Source organism: Cetorhinus maximus, chromosome 6 (genome assembly GCF_964194155.1).
Source record: "Cetorhinus maximus chromosome 6, sCetMax3.hap1.1, whole genome shotgun sequence".
In the NCBI taxonomy this organism is placed as follows: Eukaryota; Metazoa; Chordata; class Chondrichthyes; order Lamniformes; family Cetorhinidae; genus Cetorhinus; species Cetorhinus maximus.
The window spans coordinates 43,335,547-43,358,476 of NC_135884.1; the positions used below are offsets into that span (position 1 = coordinate 43,335,547).

At 40.6% G+C, this 22,930-nt stretch overlaps 1 protein-coding gene across 2 annotated transcripts in view; it reads right to left on the minus strand.

Moving 5' to 3' along the window:
- lrig1 (leucine-rich repeats and immunoglobulin-like domains 1) overlaps positions 1–22,930 on the minus strand; it is a 154,188-nt gene that overhangs the window by 96,766 nt on the left and 34,492 nt on the right. For both annotated transcript variants that reach the window (XM_078543673.1, XM_078543672.1), the window contains exon 2: positions 910–981. In XM_078543673.1, the coding sequence (XP_078399799.1) occupies positions 910–981 (72 nt within the window). The remainder of the gene's footprint in view (positions 1–909; positions 982–22,930) is intronic.

The window sequence follows — 22,930 nt, forward strand, 5'->3', positions numbered from 1 at the left end:
AGGTGAAAGCAAATCAATTGGAAAAAAGGAAAGGAAACTCATTTCAGCATTTAAAAGAATGTCAAGATTTTACACCTTTACTCATTTCAGTTATACAAAAATATTAGTGTATGAGGAATGCTTGGACCTGCTGTGCTAGGGCCGATGTCCACAAGTGAATATGCCCAGGTAATTCCATGTGCGACAAAAATTACTAATACACAAGAATAAGATCAAGATCAAGGGGTAAAAATTAACAATCTGACTTAAAAATCACACTAAAATCATTCGTCAAATGAATAAAATTAACATATCAGCCTCTCACCCTATCGAAAGCATACCAGCCTCACAGCAATAGCTGAATATTGAGAAAGGTTAAGTGAAAAGCCAATAATCCCAAACATTCCTTTTTTCAATTCTTTTATTTCCCCCTCCACCCAAAATAAAATTAAACTTGGATATAGAGGCTGTTATCTGGCAAGGAGAATGGAGTTCCATGAAGGTTGATTTTCTCTCATTTTGGCTGATTTGCAAACCAAGTTCCCAACTCCAGACATATTTCTAGTTCTCTTGCTTAACTGAAAAAGGGAGTCGATAAGTTAACTGGAAACTAATCTCTAAACAGGTCTTTTTTTAACAAAAAACTCTTGAAATTATTTCAGTAGCGTGCAAGTAATCACATGTATGGAGCTACTAAGATTAATAATCTAGATAATCATGTACAGCAATGAAAACTCTTCCATTTAGAATCAAATTACCCCTTTTAAACAGCAGACATAGGGATGTAAACAAAGCAAAACTATTAAAGGTTAAATTTTCAAAGTATAGCCCCATGGAAATTTCCAGAATATCTAAATGTTACTTTCACAATAAATAAGTCTAACAATTCACCTTTAGAAATATAATTAAGATATTAAGTTTGATACATACACTTCACGAAGGTTGGGTAGTTCTGTGAAAACAGAGGGGTCAATTGATGCCAGTCTGTTGTAGCTCAGGTTTCTGCAAGAAAAGCAGGTGTAAATCAGATTTTGTTCAGCAGAATTCAGCTAATATTGTCAATTTTATTTCAATGGCATTATAAACTACTCCCAATTGTACTAGTTGTTTGGATAGAAAGCAAATAGCTGTGACATGTCTGATAGTTTTCTTTAAAGGAAATTATTGGTGCAGATTTTGATTGCTATTGCTTTCACCAGTAACTTACAAATGATCAGCACACAAAGGCAAATTTTACTTTAGCAATCTTTTTGGGCCAGAACAGTTACATCTCCATTTTTATTATTACAAACAAAAGCTTAAGCTCAAAACAGCAACATGTGTTTATATAGTGCCCCCAAAACACTTCATAGAACGCAACTATATGCAAATGGCCAGAGCCAAAACACAGATTGTGGAAGGGTAGACCAAAGGATTAGAGGTGGACTCTGAAGAGGGCCTTAAGGAGAACAAGATGGAGCACAATCAGAATTACAGAGTTGTTACAGTGTAGAAGGAGGCCATTCAGCCCATCAGCAGAGCAATTTATGGAGGGGGTTTCTAAAATATGGGAACATGACAGCTAAAAGGCATAGTTACCAATGGTGTGGTGAAGCAAGTGTGTAAATGCACAAAAAGTCATAGTTAGAGGACAGTGTTCAAAAGAGTGGGGGGGGGTTAAAGTGGGAGAATGGGGAATGTTGCTGTAGGAGGTTACAGAGGCGGAGTGATTTAAGTAGAAGGATAGCAATCCTATTTGAGGCAATAGGGGAACCAGGCTCAAATCTAAGTCAGCAAAGGACAACAGCAGCAGGCTACTTTCACATTATACCTTTGGCACAGTAAAACATCCCAAACCACTTCACAGGAGTGTACTCAGACAAAAACTGACACCAACCCAAAGGTGGCATTAGGATTGGTAGCTTGGTCAAAGAGACACAGAGTTTTGCTGCTGTGGAAGAGATAAAAATCTAATGAGAGATTAAAACACAAGTTGCAGGAAAGGTTTGAAGAGGAGCACTAAACAAACTCAACAAAAATCTCAAATGTTTGCTAATGTTTATCTATCGCCCCTTCAGGAACAAAAACAACCTAGAAGTCTACCAATTAGTGATTGCACAAATGTATTCTGGTGACCTGTGGGGAAAAAAGTGGTCTTCACTCCAATAATAGTGTAGCCTAAATCCAACATTCTAAAGTACAGAGTTGTTCAACCTTTACCTCTACTTATCCTGCCTCTTTTCTCTCTCCTTTTAATCTTTGTAGTGTTCTACACTATAGGTCTTAACCATTAAAATACAACATTGAATGGCCAGCTGGTTATAATATAACAGACCTAAGGCAACAACAATGAGATTCACCATCTTACACAAATTTGTAGCTAAATAATGAAACTTCCTTGAGTCCTTTCACCTGAATTTCTTATTGAACAATGCTTAGTAATTTAAAAATGTTGTTTAGAATCATAGAAACGTACTGTCCAGGAGGTGGCCTTGCAGCCCATCACACCTGTTCTGGCTCTTTGAAAGAGATGCTGTCCTTGGTCCCCAACCTTGTTTTTTTTGTCCATAAGTTGCTCAAGTACATGTCCAATCTATTTTAAAATTATGAAATTAACTTCCAACATCTTTTCCGGTAAAAAGGGGGTGGGGGGGCTGGCGATGGTGCAGTGGTATTGTCACTGGACTAGTAATCCAAAGACCCAGGGTAATGCTCCGGGAGGCCCGGGTTCAAATCCCACCAAGGCAGGTTTTTCAATAATAATCTGGAATTAAAAGTCTAATGATGACCATGAAACCATTGTTGATTGTTGTGAAAACCCATCTGCAGTCCTTACCTGGTCTGGCCTGCATGTGATTCCAGACTCTCAGCAATGTGGCTGACTCTTAAATGTCCTCTTAAATGGTCTAGCAAGCCACTCGGTTGTATCAAACCGCTATAAACTCTCAACCTAGGCACCGATACTGTCATGGACAGATGCATCTGTGGCAGGCATACTGGTGATGATGAGATCAAGGCAAACTCAGCCCTGTTAACCCTGCAAAGTTCTCCTTACTAACATCTGGGGACTAGTGCCAAAATTGGGAGAGCTGTCTCTCAGACTAGTCAAGCAACAGCCTGACATAGTCAACCTCACAGAATCATATCTTACAGATAACATCCCAGACACCACCATTCACCATTCCTGGGTATGTCCTGACCCACCAGCAGGACAGACCCAGCAGAGGTGGTGATACAGTGGTATATAGTCAAGAGGGAGTTGCCTTGGGAGTCCTCAACATCAATTCTGGGCCCCATGAAGTCACTTGGCATCAGGTCAAATGTGGGCAAGGAAACCTCCTGCTGATTACCACGTACCACCCTCCCTCAGTTAATGAATCAATGCTCCTCCATGTTGAACACCACTTGGAGGAAGCACTGAGGGTGGCAGGGGTGCAGAATGTACTCTGGGTGGGGGACTTCAACGTCCATCACCAAAAGTGGCTCGGTACCACCACTACTGACTAAGCCCTATAGGACACAGCTGCTAAACTGGTGAGGGGGCCAACAAGAGGGAAAAACATACTTGACCTCATCCTCACTAATCTGCCTGCCGCAGATGCATCTGTCCATGACAGTACCAATAGAAGTAACCACCGCACACAGTCGTTGTGGAGATGAAGTCCCGCCTTCACATTGAGGGTATCCTCCATCGTGTCGTGTGGCACTGCCACTGTGTTAAATGGGATAGATTTCAAACAGATCTAGCAACTCAAGACTGGGCATCCATGAGGCGCTGTGGACCATCAGCGCAGCAAAATTGTACACGAACACAATCTAACCATTGGCCCAGCATTTCCCCTACTCTACCATTATCAAGCCAGGGGATTAACCCTGGTTTAAAGAAGAGTGCAGGAGGGCATGCCAGGAGCAGCACCAGGCATAACTAAAAACAAGGTGCCAACCTGGTGAAGTTACAACACTTGTGTGCCAAACAGCAAGTGATAGACAGAGCTAAGTGATCCCACAACCAACAGGTCAGGTCTAAACTCCGCAGTTCTGCCATATCCAGTCATGAATGGTGGTGGACAATTAAACAATTCACTGGAGACGGTGGTTCCAAAATATCACCATTCTCAATGATGGAGGAGCCCAGCACATCAGTGCAAAAGATAAGGCTAAAGCATTTGCTACAATCTTCAGCCAGAAGTACCAAGTGGATGATCCATCTCAGCCTCCTCCAGAGGTCCACAGCATCACAGGTGCCAATCTTCAGCCAATTCAATTCACTCTACGTGATATGAAGAAATGGCCAAAAGCACTGGATAGTAAAAAGGCTATGGGCCCTATTAATATTCCGGCAACAGTACTGAAGACTTGTGCTCCAGAACTTGCCATGCCCCAGGGCAAGCTGTTCCAGTGCAGCTACAACACTGCCAGCTACCCAGCTGTGGGGAAAATTGCCTGGGTATGTCCAGTACACAAAAAGCAGGACAAATCCAACCCGGCCAATTACCACCCCATCAGTCTACTCTCGATCATCAGTAAAGTAATGGAAGGGGTCAACAACAGTGCTTTCAAGAGGCACTTGCTTAGCAATAACCTGCTCACTGACATCCAGTTTGGGTTCCACCAGGGCCACTCAGCTCCTGAACTCATTGCAGCCTTGGTTCAAACATGGACAAAAGAGCGGAACTCCCGAGGTGAGGCGAGTGCGACAGCCCTTGGACATCAAGGCCGCATTTGACCGAGCGTGGCATCAAGGAGCCCTAGCAAAACTGGAGTCAATGGGAATCAGGGGGAAAACTCTCTGCTGGTTGGAGTTATACTTAGCACAAAGGGAGATGGTTGTGGTTGTTGGATGTTCGCACCATGAAACTCCTCAGATGCTGAAGCAGTCCATGCCCAAATGCAGCAAGACCTGAACAATATCCAGGCTTGGGCTGACAAGTTGCAAGTAACATTCGCGCCACCACTGACGCACAGTAGCAGCAGTGTGCACCATCTACAAGATGCACAGCAGGAATTCACCACGGCTCCTTAGACAGCATCTTCCAAACCCATAACCACTGCCACCTAGAAGGACAAGGGCAGCATATACATGGGAACACCACCACCTGGAAGTTCCCCTCCAAGTCACTCACCATCCTGACTCGGAAATATATCGCTGTTCCTGTCGCTGGGTCAAATTCCTGGAACTCCCTCCCCAACAACACTGTAGATGTACCTACACCACATGGACTACAGCAGTTCAAGGCGGCAGCTCACCACCATCTTCTCAAGGGCAACAAGGGATAGGCAATAAATGCTGGCCTAATCAGCGAAGCGCACATTCCATAAATGAATTAAAAAATCCCACCTCCAAGTGAGAAAAATTATTTTGCCAATGATTTTAAATCTATGGCTTTTGGTTATTAACCCACTTGGCAAAGGGAATCATTTTGCTACCTACTCTATCAAAACCTCTCTTATATCACCTCTTAGCCTTCTCTGCTCGAAGACCAGTTTTAAATTTCCAGCCTGTTCTTATACGGAAGTTCCTCAGCCCTGGCAACATCCTGGTAAACCTCCTCTGCACCCTTAAAGTGTGCTGCCCAGGTCTAACTAGCGATTTATGAAGTTCTCACATCATCCCTTTGCTTTTATAGTCTATTCCTCTATTTATGAGCCCAAGTAACCCATCTGCTTTTTAACCACTTATCAGCTTGCCCTGCCATCTTTAGCGATTTGTGTATGTGGACATAATGGTCTGACTGCTAATTTACATTTTGCCAAAATCATGAAATTTGAAATTACTGTCTTTCCATATTAGTCCTCCCAGTGCATCACTGCACAGTTCTCTGCACTGAACTCCATCTGCCATGTTTTTGGCCATTTCAGCATTCTATTTCTATGTCACTCTGTAGCCCATAGCTTTCATCACTATCTACTCTGTTGTTAAGTTTCGCACCATCTGTGAACTTTAACCTGAGACTAGGGGTCGGGTTTTCAGAGTCATGGAGACTCCACAGACGGGCGGGATCCAAAAGTACCGCCTATGCTTCTGGCAGATCCCATTTGCTCCAGTAGGGGAAGCGGATCATGATTCACACAGGCAGGAAACCCAAACTCAACTGGGCCATTTGAAGTCAATGCCGAGTTCAAACAGACCTCATTTTCACTGTAGCAAGGGCCTTAATCCACAGTGAGAGTCAAGAATTAATGGAGGAGATGTAAATATTTATGAAGGGTGGGTAAGGTCTGCAGAAATGACAAACTATGAAGTTATTTAAATCTGTTCATGATGAAGACAGTGAATTGGCATAAGGGTAAAGGGTAGTGGTGGGGGTTGTCATGTGTTGGTGTGGAGGGTATGAGGGATCACAGGGTGGGTGGGGGGCACGAGTTGGCATGGATGGGACATGGGGAGTCAGTGGGGGGTGATGTGGGGGAAAGAGGGGCTAATGTGGTGTTATGGGTGAGGGCTAGAAGGCCCAATATTTAACAGAACAATTGGGGCAAAGTCCCAGAGAACCAAAGGAGGCTTTTTAAACCTTCTGCCATGGCACTCAGTGGCCGTTGGCTGCTTCTGATGTGCGTCCAGGTTGTAGGCCTGACTCCATCTTGCACCAGCCAAGCCCCCACACCCCACAAGTGAAAATCACATTATCCAGGGCACACTCTCTTCCCCCCCACCTCGAGGCTGGTGCACTAGGATGGGAAATTTCCTGACTCGAGCTACCCACCTCGGGAGCAAAAAGAAAAAGCCCTGGGCTGGATTTAAGTAAAAATTATGAACTTAAAAATGATTCATGGGGAACACCACTGCAAACCACCTCAAATCTGAGAAACCACCAGCACCCTCTGCTTCCTGAGCCAATTATCTATTCATACTGCCACTTTTCCTTCAATTCCATGGGCTTCCATCTCCTTAACAAGTCTCCTGTATGGTAATTTATCAGATGCCTCCTGAAAGTTCATGTGTTTGTGTATATATAATGTACACAACATATACTGCACTACCTTGAATTATTTGAGGTAACAGAGACAATCAAATTAGTCAGGCACAATTTTACAAAATTGATGCTAACTCTCCCGAAGTAACCTATGGTTTCCCAAATGAAAGTTTATTTTGTTCCTGAGAATGAGTTCCTTAACTTTCCCATCACTGATGATACGTTGACTGATCTGTGGTTTCTTGGTCTATTTCCCGCCCCCCCGCCCCCGTTTGTTTCACACAAAAAGCACACCAATTCACTCTGCATAACATCCAAAATTTGATTAGCTGCACAATATGAATAAGGTTAAAGTTGTAATTTCAAAGCTACAATTTCACGTTTGTCTACAGCTGATTTATACATGAATTGTGAAGAATTAGGTCCAATCACAATTCGGGGCAAAATTTCCACCCATAAACTGGATAGTCTGGATTTAAAACAGGTAAATCTACAGAAAACCAAAATGTGATACATGGGCCAGGCGAGCTTCATTCAGCTAAAAAAATCTACGCTGAAGCTCTCTACTTCCCAATCTGAAATGAATTGTTAGAGGCCTGGCCAATAAAATTCAGAATCAGTTACTAGATTTCAATCTTGTATGGCCTGTTTCACTCCGCTATCAGATTAAAGGATTAACTGTTCCCTTTTCTTTCTAATTACCTCAAGGACAGCAGTGTCTCACAGTGCAGGTACAGGTGCAGTGATAAAGTTCTTACTCTATCTGAACAAGGAGAAAGAAAAGATAAGGCAGCCAGAGCTTTTAACCAGATCAAAGAGTGTAACAATGAAAAGATTAACTTTTGCTCAAGATAGCCTTGACATAAAGCCAACTACATTAGCAAACCTATGGCATACTGCTGCCATAGATATGTAATGCAGAAAACAGTTGCACTAATCCCTCTGATTTTCAGCAATCAGGGATCCAAATAATTTCTTGACAAGTCATTGAAGGCACATTTTGGAAGGCTACCAATTAGCAATACATGCCAATTCTCAAGGCTCAAATATTAATTTGTTAACAATGTCGCTAATTTTTCAGATACATTTATGGCACAGGGTGGGAATTTGGAGTGGTAGTTGAAGGAGCGGAGTTTGTCAAGAGCCACCATCCTTTTACACCAAAAGGTCAGACTTCTTTCTCAACACTACAGTGAACAATATGAATAATGTGCAAGCAGTAACCCTGACAGAGCTGGAAAGGTTACTAAATGTCAGTCATGTAATTTATGTACTACCTATTTTTAAAATACTTAAAATGTAATGCAAAGTTAATGAGGCACAATTATTTCTGTAAATGCCTTAATTTTCTTCTAAATTAAATTATGCACAAAAGCCCCATCAACAAATACTCTTTGAAATCCACATGGTACTTTATAAGATATGAGTTTTTTCATTTACTGCTAATGCACCCTCTGGAAGCTTGAATATGAAGTATTAAGTATGCTTCAAGTTCACTTTATCTGCTTTAGAAATGCACACTCTATGAGCTTTCATCACATACAATCTGCAGTTTTGTCAATATGAACCAGACAACAGCAATAACCCGCCTGCAATAAAACACCTTTACAGAATAAAAGTAAACACACAGAAGCCTGGCCAAAGAACTCTCCCATAGTGTCAAGAGTACAAGCAATAAACAAGTAAGAACGAGGCAGATGCAACGAGAGTGCACAAAGTGCTGTGTAAGTTTTGGGAACCCAGCTCAGGAAAAATATATTTAGCCTTGGAGTGTGTACAGTGCAGATTCACCATGAGGATAGGTTAAATTGCAGAAACTTGGAATGTATTCCCTTGAGTTTAGAAGGTTGAGGGGTGATCTAATCAAGGCATTTAAAGTGATAAGGGTCTTTTTTGCCTCTCCCAGGAGATTAGGTTTTGATTGAGTGAATAAAGAAAAATTGCTTTCACTGGCAGAGGGGTCTGTAATTAGATGACACAGATTTAAGATAATGGTCAAAAGAGCTAGAGATGAGAATTCTTTGTACACGGTGAGCTATGATCTGAAATGACAGGGTATTGGCAGCAGATTCAATATTAACTTTCAAAATGGAATTGGATATATACTTGAAATGAAAAAAAAAATTGCAAGGCCATGAGGAAAGGGCAGGGGAATAGGACTAACTGGATAGTTCTTTCATAGAGGCGACACAGGCACAATGGGCCAAATGCCCTCCCTCCTTTACACAACGTGATTCAATGATTACAAGACTGAAATCAACATTGTTAGGCAAGGAAGTCAAGAGATAGAGGAAAAGTAGGTAAACGTATCCAAAGTACAGATCAGCCATGATCTAACAGTGGAACAGGGCTCCAGGAGCTGAATGGCCTATTCTTGTTCCTATATTGTCATATTAAAAAGTAGCCATTCTACAGATTTCAAATCTCTAACTCTAGGTTTGTGGTTGTTGGAGGCCATTCCAGGATCTGCTGCCAAAGACTCTATGAGGTTTTAAAAAAGGTCACGGAACCACTGATATCATGTTTGCAGTCAGACAGCTCCAGGAGAAATGCCAAGAACAGAACATGGGCCTGTACACATTTGTTGACCTGACTGAGGCCTTTGACACAGTCAGCCGTGAGGGCCTTTGGAAAGAGAGAGAGAAATTTTGTTGCCGAGAAATTCTAATGGAGTGAAGCAAGGTTGCATGGTAGCACCAACCCTTTTCAGCACGTTTTTCTCTGCCATACTCTGACAGCTGCCATGATGGTGATCCCATCATTAAAATAAGATATTGCATGGAAGCTTGTCAATATGATACGACTCCAGATGAAGGCCGAGGATTCCATACTTCATTTCCTGCTTGCTGATGACTGCACTTGCTGCTGGATCAGAGCTGGACATGCAATGTAAAATGGATTTGCTCTCCAATGCGTATGACAACTCCAGCCTTACAATCAGCACAAAGAAATTTCAAGTAATGTACTAGCCTGCTCCAGGGAAGCCCCATCTTGAGCCCAAGGTTTCTGTTCATGACCATAACCTGTCAGCGGTGGATAAAGTTCACTGATCTCAGCAGCACACTCTCTTGAGCAGTCTATATCAGTGACGTGACACATGCAAGAATTGCCAAAGCAAGTGTAGCCTTTGGTAGACTTTAATCATCAGTCTGGGAATGAAGAGAATCAAGTCTGCCTACCAAACTGAAAGTCGACACAGCAACAGTCCTGCCCACTCTATGCATGAGAGATTTGGACTGTGTACCAGCATCATGCTAAGAACTCAACCCTGAGCTTTCACTCGAGCTGCCTTCAGAAACTTCTGAAGATCAGATAGCAGGACAAAATGCCAGACAGAGGTGCTCACCTGAGCTGGCATGCCAAGCATCCACACCATATTGAGACAGAGACAATTGAGTTGGGCTGATCATGTAACAAGGATGTCTGACACAGTTACCAAAGTGAATATTCTACAGACAGCTCAAGTCTGGTGTGTGATCTCATGACGAACACTACAAGGAACTCCAAAGGCTTTGCTTCAGAGTTTTGATATCAACTCAGAGTCCTGGGAGAGGCTCACTCAGGGTCGCTCACCTGGCGCAACCAAATAAAAAATGGTGCAGCCTCCTTCATAAGCAAGTGCACATCAGAGGCAGAGAGAAAACGCAAGAGAAAGAAATCCTGAACGAGCAGTTCATCCAAAATTCGACCGTCTGTAGTATTCTGTCAGCATGCAACAGAACCTCCTGGGAGCAAATCAGCCTTAACAGTCTCATTTAATATACTCACTGGAATCCTACCAAATACCCCAGATGATGGACATGGTCATCTTTGCCTCGAAGGATGAACAACATATTAAAGTGGCCATTCTACAGATTTCTAATTGAGTGACTGAGTATTTGTGCAATGCTCCATGACTCCGTGCTTGTAGTTGTTGCAGGTCATTCACCGCAGCCCCAGAACAATGCTGCAAAGCTCCCCTTCAAGTCAGAACATTCAGACTTGAAAACATAATTGCTGTTCCTTTGTCACTGGATCAAATCCTGAAAATTCCTACCTAAAAGCAATACAGGGGTACCTTCGCCACATGGGCTACAGTAGCTTAAGACGAAGGCTCACCAGCACCTTACCAAAGGCAATTAGGGATGGGACACATCTTTTCATTAATTATTTTTTAAAAACTCTATTGTGAAGGGCATCACAGTTAAGCGTAACCATGGCCTCACTAGTTGCTGTAAACACTAACTTGTGACTAATGCTTGCATCTTTCTGCAAGGACCAGGACTACAGCTAGCTTTGTTTTTAGGCCCGGAGGGGCTAAGATTTGATCATTCCATCTCCACTACTAGCACACTTGATGTTATCACCACAAACCTAGAGGCTTCTTGATTTGTATGGTTCAGCACTATGTAACATGATGCATTTTAAGTTGAATCTGCAGCAGAAAACAGGCCATTTGGCCCAACCGGCCATTTATGCTGCACACACACCTGTCAACACTAAATCTAACCTCATCAGAATACTTCTCTATTGCTTCCTTTCATCTATCCAAAAAATTAAGCACTGCTTCTAAAAAGTCTATAATTTTTTTTTGACACAGAAAACATGCTATGAATTAGTTATGGAATCTAAACAAATAAAGATTAGTATTTTGCAGATTGGGTTCTCTCTCTGTGACTTTAAGGGGCTGAATTCACTGGGTACAGCAAAGGCCTGGTGCTCGGCACTCCATGTGTGGCTTACTTACCTACCATCTATGAAGTGAATGGCATAATGGAACATCCACCACTTGCCTGAATACAGACATTTACAACACTCAATCAAGGAGGTCGACATCATCCAGGATGGACTATATCACTTGATTAGTACTCATTACAAGGTTTAACATCCATACCCTCCATCGCTGTTGCTGTAGTATGCCCGATCTAGAGGATGTACATCAGCTCAATGTTCCTTCCAATAGTACCTGCTTCCCCGCAACCTCTACCATCTTAAAGTCACACATCTTTGTTCTTTGGTGTATATTGCTGTTCCTTCATCAATGGGTCAATATCTGAGCAGTTGAAGAGGGAAAAGGTCCACAAACAGCTTCTCAGGGCAACTAGAAATGAGGAATAGATGTGGCCTTGCCAAGGTTACCCACATCCCGAAAACAAAAATCTAAATAAGTCCGAAATGAGTAGACTAAGATATTCCAAGTAGCAGAGTAACATGGAAATCGTTTAGAGGGAATTCTTAACCCTACTCTGACAATGCTAACAGGCCAGCATAAAAGGCAATACACAAATAGCAACTAAATCACAAAGATAACCAACGCTATATTCAAAAACCAAAGTAATAGCATACTCCTATCAGTCTGAGGTAATTTTTTGCTCAAAAATAATGATTAAACTAGCAATTTGCATTAAGCAACTTAAATAAAAGAGCAAAGGAGGCATAGTTGCAGTTTCAATTCGAATTAACATGATTCAAATTTAGCAACTTCAGTTAGATAGGGTAAACTACAGTGCATTGAAACACATTACAGCCATAACTTATGAGCTTTGGCACAGGTCACCTCTCTGCAACATGTAAACTGGAAAGTTTCAAACTAACCCACAAAGAGCCAAAATATTCCAACAGCTAGACAAACTTAGTTTTACGTAACCATGAAAATAAAGCGACCTTTCAAAATTGGTGCGAGTAGGCACGATGAAGTGGAAAAATCAAACGTTCATAAACAATTGTTATGCTATTGAAAAATGTTATCTGCATAAGGCCAACTTCAGCTTCATGGAAAAATAAGACTGTAAATTAATTTGTACAGAAAGTCTAATCTAAACACAGGCATTCATTTTGACCCTCTTTCGATGAATTTATTAATCATCATCATCTTGAATCACAGGTAGACACACCTTACCAAAGTGTATACTGAGGTGTATGCTTGAACAAAGAACAAAGAAGTTACTGTACAAGGTTTAAGACACTCAAATTCTTAGTATAATGTGCAGAATACATTTGCAACCTTACAGCACAGAACTATCATTGTTAAATATTAATAACTAAATATTTAATCTTCATACTATCCTCTTAAATACAGGATTACTGGCCTGCAAAGTTAGATATCTGATTGATCAGACAAACCAACTGTCCAGCAAGTCCACAACCTCCCCATCACCCACTCAACTCAAAATGTATCTAAAATAAAAACAGAAAATGCTGGAAAAACTCAGCAGGTCTGGTAGTATCTGTGGAGAGAGAAACAGAGTTAACATCGAGTCCAAATGACTCTTCTTCATAAGACAATGGACCTATTTTCCCTGCTTAGTATTGGAACATTACAATTGTCTTATATCTAACACACTTCACACACACCCCACACACTTCACACACACCCCACACACTTCACACACACCCCACACACTTCACACACACCACACACACACCACACACACACTTCACACACAAAATCTTACACAAAACAGCAGTCATTGACCTGGAGTCTAAAACTCATAAGCAAATCCTACTATTAAGTTGCATAGAACCTACACTACAGGAACAGGTCATTCAGCCCAACATGACTACGATGGCATCTATGCTCCAAAAAAGTTTATCGTAACTTTAACCTATCAATATATCATATAATGATCAACATAGAAGAAGCCATTCAGCCCAACATGTCTGTGCCAGCTCTCAAAGAGCTATCCACTTATTCCCTTTCTCCCCTTTTTCCTATGGTCCTGCAAATATTCCCCCTTCAACTATTTATCCAAAACCCTTTTGCAAGTTATTATTGAATCTGTTTCCACCATCCATTTAGGCAGGACATTCCACATCAATAGGAATTTACACATCAAAAGAATGCAATTTCTGGTTCTATTGCCAGTTACCTTAAATCTGTATCCTTTGATTATCAACTCTTGTGCCACCAAAAATAATGGGCCTGAACTTCCATGGAGTGGAAGAGTCAGATTGCCACTCCGCTTCTAGTTTCTTACCTGGAAATCCAGTCACTCCTTTCTTGCCTGACCTTCTGACACAGGCCAGACAAGAACTGTCCAATGCAGCGTGTTCCTGAGGCCTTGTATCAAGGACTGGAGAGTCAGAGGTAAGGATGCCATGGCCCCTTTTTTTATATGTAAAAATAACTATCTGCCATAAAGCAGCTAAGTTTAAAGAGAAACCAGGGAGAAGGTAAGTTTGTAAGTTAAGTGGGTAGGATTTGGGAGAGGTTGGGTCAGTCGATTTTTTTTTTGGGTGGGCGGGGTGGCTGGTGGTGGGGTCAGTTCTATAGTTCCCCAGGACTTGCAAGCGGTTTAATTCTTCTAACTTTTCCTGAGTAACTATTCTGGTAAGATAGTCAGAGCGAACCGAAGTTTTCAATTTATATCTTAACTTCAGATGGCTCCCATTGCAGGTGCAATTGCTCAACGAAATCTGAACTTCCCAGGCAATTGCAGTCGAATCCTTCCCTGGGCCGTTTGGGGGGAGGGGGGGGGGGGGGGGGGGGGGGGGCAGGGAGTTCCCAGCACATCTTTGGGGTAGCCCCTGTTGCGACAGTCCAGAGCTCGGAGCTTACAGGCCAATTTCAAGACCATTCACAGTTTTCAACACCTGTATCAAACTCAACTTCCCCTACCAAACCCAACCTGGAGCCTGGACTGTTTTGTTGCTCACTCACCTGCAGGAGCTGCTGCACACTTTTTGAATCTCATATTTCACCTAATTTTGACAGTAAATATTTCTTTGTTTCCGTCTCAACCACTCCACATGGTAGAGGAGGGGGTTCACTTTCATACTGCTCAGAATAAAATTTCCTGTTGGATTTATTAGTGGCTATCATATTTCTGGAGACCAGTTTTGAACTGTTTCACAAGTGGAAACACCCCCTCTACTTTAAAAGCTTATCAAACATTTTTGCAATTTTAAAGTTCTCCATTAAGTCAACTCTCTGTATTTTCTCCTTGTTCAGTCTTTGCTGATGGTTGTAAAATTAAGTCTGAGTCAACTAAGTGAATGCCAGTTTGTAGTTACGTTAACTCTGATAACTGATATATGAACAGTTTCAAAAAATAATTTTAGGTCTTACATATTTCGGTTCTGTAAAATTTTTATCTAGCTCATGTACTTAAGTATTGACTCTCAGTTCTGGTTTACATCCCTATAATTCTTATTTCACATTTTCTCCTCCAGGTAAAATGAACCCTTGTGCTCTATTCACACTTATTTGAGACTCGGTATGGCTTTGTAGAACCAATTTCCCAGAAATTAAACTCCAATGGACTGAAGATTGTACTTACAACAATTAAACATTATAATTTTATAAAGGATACAACTTCATCTCAGCTGTAGAATATTTGATACATTATATAGTAAGACAGTTCAACAAAAGATTGTTTTTATATGATGGCTGGAAGCAGAGGTAATGTTCTCCACATTTGCTTGTTTTTACAAGAGTTTTTTTAACATCACTTTGGGATAAAAGTGAAATTACAAGGCCTCTCCCAAAGCAGATAATGAAATGTGCACTCAATGCACCACTTTCACCAGCTCTTAAGATTATATCTTAAATAAAAAATGAAAAATACATAATTCAAATCAGAGCTTATAAATTACCTTATCTTTCCACAATGCTGTACTTTCCCTTTTGTCAGTAGGCCCCAAAGAACTGATCCCATATTATGTATGCAATGGTTTCATAAACTTATAGTCTGAATAGCCTCAAAAGTTTCAGCTTAGCTCAGCTGATAACAATCCTGCCTCAATAGGCTATATCATTCTAATCTATTAGAATAATCCTGTTCAATAACAGTTTAATATAAACTCTCATACGTTTTGGTAGGAATTTTAATTATGTAGACATACGGAAGAAGCAAAGCCTCAGAATATCACAGCAGACTGTACCGCATAAAGAAAATTAGCACAAACTGGATTGACTTGTCAACTGATTTATCAATTTTGCTAAGGTTCTCACTCCATCAGCAAGATCTTGTAGGTACAAAAGATCTTCAAGTGAGGCAATTATACATTCCTCCAAAATATATACTTTGTTAAAAATCAGAAAGTGCAGATATGCTTAAGTGGAGGGGAATTCTGATTTGATTTTCAAATTCCAAAACAGCTTTTCAGTCTTGTGTTTAGTCAGTGGTACTTTGGAACTAACAGTCTAAACTTCAGAAACATTTTTTTGGTGCAATATAATAGGCACCTCTTTCTTGGTCGAACTGATTGCTGTACTGCCCAGTCAGCATCTGTTTTCAACACCTAGATCTTAGGGTCAGCACTTGTAAAGAAAAGGTACAGGGTTGAGTGGTAAAGGCCAAGCCCCACCTGTGTGAGTGTCAACAACTCAGATCTAGTGACTTCACTGTGCAAGACAATATCCCAGAACAGGGCCTTAGCTTCCATTGGATTTTGATCAGTGTTAGCACCAATCTAACAAAAGCTGTCGAGGTTAGTGAACTCCCTCATTATACTTTCATCTATATTCAGTGACAAATATCCCTTTAACAGCTCGTAACCAAGGACGTCAAAGATCCCCAAATTTCACCTAGAGTGAATTAGCATTTATCTTTTCTTGCCTGCATAAAGAGGTGAATAAGAAATGGTGGTTTAAAAAGTGACACGTTTAGGAAGAACAACGGTAAAATGCCAATAAGAGTTTCTTACAAGTATATAAATTAGAAATTTTATCATGAAAAGCAAAAGAAATAGACTGAAAGTAAGTCAGAAACATGCAGAAAAATGGAAGTAATAAAATTGTTTTCCATCAATATATAAGGGTTTCAATAGTATTTGTAGGTGAACTTTAAGGTATTAAAATGGTCTATAAAAATCAATACACTTGCATACATTTTAGAATAAATTACAATTAAGTTCTCTTTAAACATCATTAGTTTAGCACCTTTATAAACATTCAGTAAAGAGAATACAGTCTTCCAAAAAAGATCTTTACCAGGTTGAGCTTTATGAATTTACCCTTTGAGATGGGAATGCTTTCTGCTGCATGAATCATGTTAAGCGCAAAACATATCTTACTTGCACCACCTTTACTGATCCATCATAGGCTTACCACTAAGGTCACCAACAATGAAAGCATTTTTATTCCCCAGTCAGAGGATAAATGCTCACCACGAAAGAACTTTGGAGGTCTAATAATCTAGGACTGAACAATGTTTTAATCAAAATCTTTAGTTTTTATTTTCATTAATTAATCATTTCCTTTTTAAACAACCAAGTTCCATCAACGTACTTGATTATGTAGTTTAGCTTAAAAACTAGGAAGCAGTAAATATTTTTTCAAAAAAATCTCAACTGGAAAATTTTGCAGCAATGCTGTGATAGATTAGCATAACCCAATAAGTAACATTAGAGAATGCTGATGAATAAGAAATGTGTCATACATTTTTGGAGTGTGACTATCACTGGCAAAGCTAGCATTTACTGACGTTGAGAAAATGGTAGTGAACTGGTTTCTTAAACCCCTGCAGTCCATATGGTGTAGAAACACCAATAGAGCTGTTGCAGGATTTTGACCCAGCAACAATGAACAAGATGGCAAGAGGCTTGGAGGGGAACTTGAAGGTGGCTGTGTTCCCATGTACCTTCTCTGCTCATTGCTCTAGGTGGTAGAATTCTCAGATTTCAAAGATGCTGTACACAGAGCCATTGACAAGTTGATGCAGTGCATCTTGCAGACTGCACACACTACTGCCACTGTGTGTCGGTGATGGAATGAGTAAATGTTTCACGTGGTGGATGGTGGATTTTGGGGCTGCACTCATCCAGGCAAGTGGGGAGTATTCCATCACACTCCTGACTTGTGCCTTGCAGATGCTGGACAGGCTTTGGAGAAATCAGGAGGAGAGTTACTCACTGCAGAGTTCTCAGCCTCTGGTCTGCTTTTGTATGACTGGTCCAGTTTCTGGCCAGGATGTTGATACTGGGGCATTCAACAATGGCAGATAACTTACAATGCAAGATCAAAATTTCAATCGGAGTTCCAATGAAGAGACATATTGGGCTCAAAAATTAATTCTGCTTCTCTCTCCACAGATGCTGCCAGCCCTGAGTTCTTCTTGCATTTTGTTTTTATTTCAGATCTCCTGTATCCACAGTATTTTGCCTTTATGTCAAAACTTCATCCTGTTCAGAACTGCTATATTCAATGGCACCAACAATAGCTGGTAAAATCTTATTAATTTCATTAGAAGAGAGGAGAGACAATTGCACCAGGCAAGTGTTTTAAAATAAATCTCATGTAAAGCAGAACTTCAACAGAGCTGAAAATGAGGCATAAAATTAATATAGTCCAGCCAACACATTAAAAATGTTTTAAAATTAAGTCTGAGTCAACTAAGTGAATGCCAGTTTGTAGTCACGTTAACTCTGATAACTGATTTATGAACAGCTTCAAAAAATAATTTTAGGTCTTAAATATTTCGGTTCTGTAAAATTTTATCTAGCTCATGTACTTAAGTATTGACTAAAAGCATGTTTAACAATTTACTATGGAACCCAAAGAAAATGAATGACTATTACATTTTTAAAAGGGTCTGCATTAAATGATTAAGTGCTTTTAACACATTACTTTTAAAATACTGGATCATCAAATCATGGAGCCTACATCAAACTGAACCAGGAAAGTGAATCAAATGATTTCCAGAAAATCGATGAGGCAGTGAATCTTGGTTTGTAGCAAGCTTTAAAATACAAGGGGTCAGCAGGTGAATTTGCCCTCGAAAAAAATCAACGATAGGGGTAACAAATGGAAGAAAAGTCATCCCCATACATGGAAGTGACAAAAACTCAGATGAGGTGCTCTCCCAATCATAGGCTGTTTCTCTCCCATGCACATCTCACTAGTGAGCCTATCAGCAGCAGGGAAAGCAAGTGGCTGCACATCAGTCAGGTGGGAAATACTGCAGGAGTCAGCAGTAGTGGGAGGGAGAAACTGCGGGTGTCAGCGGTGGTGATTCACACACTGTGGGGTTGCACCTCTTTTAAAAGCTGATGTTATGTTACATTAGTTCATTGAATTGACATCCTTTTTAAAAATAAGTCCTAACCACTTTAGTTATTTGTTGTGTCATTGTGCACGAGATTGTAATTAATGATGGTCTTGGTGCCAACCTATTTTGCAACACAGAGTTGACTAGCTTTCTCAAAAAAAATTAGACTTGGTATCTCTGAAGAGTCTTTTTGTGATCCTCGCTGTCGTAATACAGTAAAAAGGGTAGTGACTACCTGTTGAAACCTTGTGTGTGAGATGAAAATACATTAGCTGTAACCTCACCAGTCCATGAAGGCATGTTTAGGGTGATGGCTGTGTGTGCAGAAGTGTGTCAGTAATTTTGAAAAAAAAACAACTTTGGTTGGTAGCTTATATCTGTTGCTTTCTTGTGCTAATTTAAATACTATGTATAGGAAATCAATGCTTTCCTTGTGTGTTGTGACTAAGTTTAATGAAGGGATGATGATTATGAGGATATTGATGAATTCTTCTAATTCTGCCTCTGTGTAGGTCAAAATATCTCATATGTCATCCAAATATCCGTAGTAACAGAGGGAGCTTGGGACATTTTTTAACTACACTCGCTTTTCACTCTGCCATGTATATATTTGCATAGACTGGGGCAAATTTCTTACCGATAGCAGTGCCTTTGATTTTACGGTAAAATTCATTATTTAATTCAAAGTCATTTTCTGTTAAACCCAGTGAAAATGGACTATAGCTTCATCTGGTCTGTCGGGCTGGAGAAATTTAAGATATTACATCCACCAGCCTGTCTGTCTTTATATTTGTGTACAGATGTTCAATGTCCATTGTGAAATGTATGGCATTGTTTTTCTTTTTGGTTGGGGGGGCAGTTATGGTTAGAGAGTTAACCACCTCTATAAAGTGTTGTTATGTACCTTTCATGTAATTAGGGTGCTTCTGTGCTAAGGGGTTCCAATCTATGTCTCCTTAAAGCACAGATGGCCATGCTAGAAAGCTTGGCCGGGGGGGGGGGGCGGGGGGGGGGGGGAATCATTGAAATGTGAATTATATATCGAGTTAATTGTTATCTGATGATTAGCTTGGTGCTGCAGAATTAATTTGTATGCATTCCCCTTAAGTTGCACAGTTGGAAGTTTGAGCGTCAGTATCCTGACATGTTTGTCAGCATTCACTTCAAACAGATGTATGAGGGGGAAGAAACTTGGACATTGCCAGAATAAAACTGAAAAATGCTGGACAGCGTGTTCATTTCTTGCAACTCATTTTTAAAAAGAGCTGAAAACGAGAGGCTCATTCCCAATGCGTTACCTTGTGCCAAGTAGTTAGAATTTAGATTTTGGAAACAGTATGGGAGATTTATTTATAATAAATAAACAGAAACATCTTATTTATAAATCCAAGTTAAAAGATTTTGACACACCATCCCTTTTGGTCTTTGTAATCGTAAGGAAAAAGCAACACAAATACAGAAGGTAATGTTATTAGGTGTTGCAGTCCTAAAGTAAAAGAATTAGTGAGAACGAAAAGGAGCTCCTGAAAAATAGCCCTCAACAAAGATATTTTGACCCCTGGTAGAACTAATAAGTCATGGTTGGGGTCCTTGAAATTGTGAAATTCACTGGAAACAATGCAGAATTACTATAACTTCTATTGTGTCCGAGTCTAAAGACTCACGAAAGCACCGATTTAAATAAAAGTATATCTTGAAAATGTATGGCAGTTGAAATTTAAACGCTACTTTTCTTTGAAAAGCCGACTGAAACAATTTTTAACTTTCAGGTGTTAAAAGATTCTATAGTTACAAAGCTATTTTACATCGGGTCTGCAACAACCACAGTTTGGTTTTTACCCAAGTCCTGTTTTTACAGCCCTCCAATGCTAAAAGCCATTATATGGGGATGAGAAAGAGTTAGTTACAGGCTAGTTAATAAAATACAAATTATGTTGTTAGTGGTTATTATTGCATTAAGCTACAATAATAATTGAGTATTATCCAACTGTAATAAACTACGAACCAAAATATTTTGTGCAACTCATTTCTCTGTTTCAGACATGCTAACCTGTCAATGGCAGCGCAAAGTGAATTCCAGTCAGCTACCTGGGAAAAAAAGATGCTGAAGGATTCCATCCTAGTGAGATTGATTTATTTTTATTAAAAGTTTAAAGGATGCAATTTTCTAAAATATATTGAGTTCTGTTGGTAGACGCCTGCTATCATCAAATAAAATGACCTGAAGCGCACACACCAGACAAAGGAAGTGTTCATTCACAGAGAAGAATTATTGATCCTTTTGTATGAAATCCAATTAAATACATCAGGAAGTACAATACCACACACAAGCTGTCGCTAACTTTTTTTTAAAAAAAGAGTTCATGGTATGTCAGTATCACTGGCAAACTCAGCATTTATTGTCCATCCTCAACTGTCCTCAAGAATATGATGGTGAGCCAACTTCTCGAGCTGCCGTAGTCCATGCGCTGTAGCAAGAAGCAACACTGGACTTTTGAACCCATAATATACATTTTACATTTGGTACACTGGAGCAACAATACTTGAGAACCACTGGCCTTCCAAACTTTATGGCTTTTGCTAACTTATCATATGCAGTCACAACCAAAGGTTATCAGAAAGGTTCGCATTTACTAAGATTCCCATAGGAAAGACTGAAAGCAAGAAATTACACTGCTTAATTGCTAGTGAAATAATGGATGTGTAACAAGAACGTATATTATAAATACATGTTTACTTTCCTGTTTTGTTTCTTATTTGATTATAGCAGGCAACTACTAAAGGACTCAATATAATTTAGAAAACTGCATCCTTAAGCAATCTCATTTTGATCACAACATAGAAGTTCAGAGTTTGACAAGTGAAGAGAACCAAACAAAATTTCAAGAAAACAGGCAAATGAGTGGAATGGGTAGACAGGGGAAAAATGCAATTTATGTGGCTAGGTAAAGGTACGTTGATTGGAAAACAAGCGATGGGAATATATTCAATAGTGAAGGTATTAAAGGACATGGATGAACAGACACATTTAAATAAATAATTCTCTCACTACCCTGGCTCAGCAAATTCTCCAGCCCCACTTCAACAACTTATGAATTTGGATTTCCCCAGTCTGACCATGGATCTCACCCGTAACCTTATATAGTGACTCCAAAATCAGAAATATTCCAAGCTCCTGGTGGCCCTCTGCTCCTTGAACTGGCTATTGACAGATCCTCCCGCTTTCTTAAAGCTGCTCCGGAGAGAGACTGTGAAATTGTGGCAGCTTTCCACCTTGTAAACCAATGGTTTGTGCCATAGTGGTCAACAGTGTTAAGCATCACCTAGTATGGCAGTCTCGCATTTGCTGCAGAGGGAAACAACAGGTGAAGAAGGTGTACGATTCACTAACCTTTCTGGGCTCTCTTCTCAGCCAGCTGAGCTTTTTACTTCTGCCCGCCTCCTCCAATGCCCTTCCCACAGTCAGCCTCCAGAGGTCATGGCTGTCAGTGACCATCTCCACATTGTCAGTGCCAATATCCACCATCATCATATCTTGCTTGCAGGTGCCCTGACACCTCAAAGGTTGTGACCACGTGGCCATTTTCACCATACAGGTCTTGAGGTATACTGTCATTATCTATCTGATGAACATGGCTGAGCCAACACAGACATTGTCGGCTTAGCATGCTTCAGGGCCTCCGAGTGGGAGACCGTGTCCTGCCAAGAGATGCCAAGGATGCTCTTGAGAGCGAAGGTGGAAACCGTTAAGCCTTTTCTCCTGCCTAGCATATGTTGTCCAGGTCACACCACTGTGGAGGAGTGCACTGAGGACGCAGTCTTGGTAGACTCCCAGCTTGGTGTTCTCAGTAAAGTTGCTGTTGTTCCACACACTCTTACTCAGAGTGGACCTAACAGCTGCAGCTTCTGCAATGTACGCTGATTTCAGCATCAACCGACAGATTATTGGTGATTGTGGAGCCTAGAAATATGAAGCTAACAACAACCTGCAGCGTCACAGTGTTAATGTGGTAGATGGCAGCATGGCAACATCCTAGACCATGACATTTGTCGTCCTGATGCTGATGGTCAAACACAAACTCTTTACAA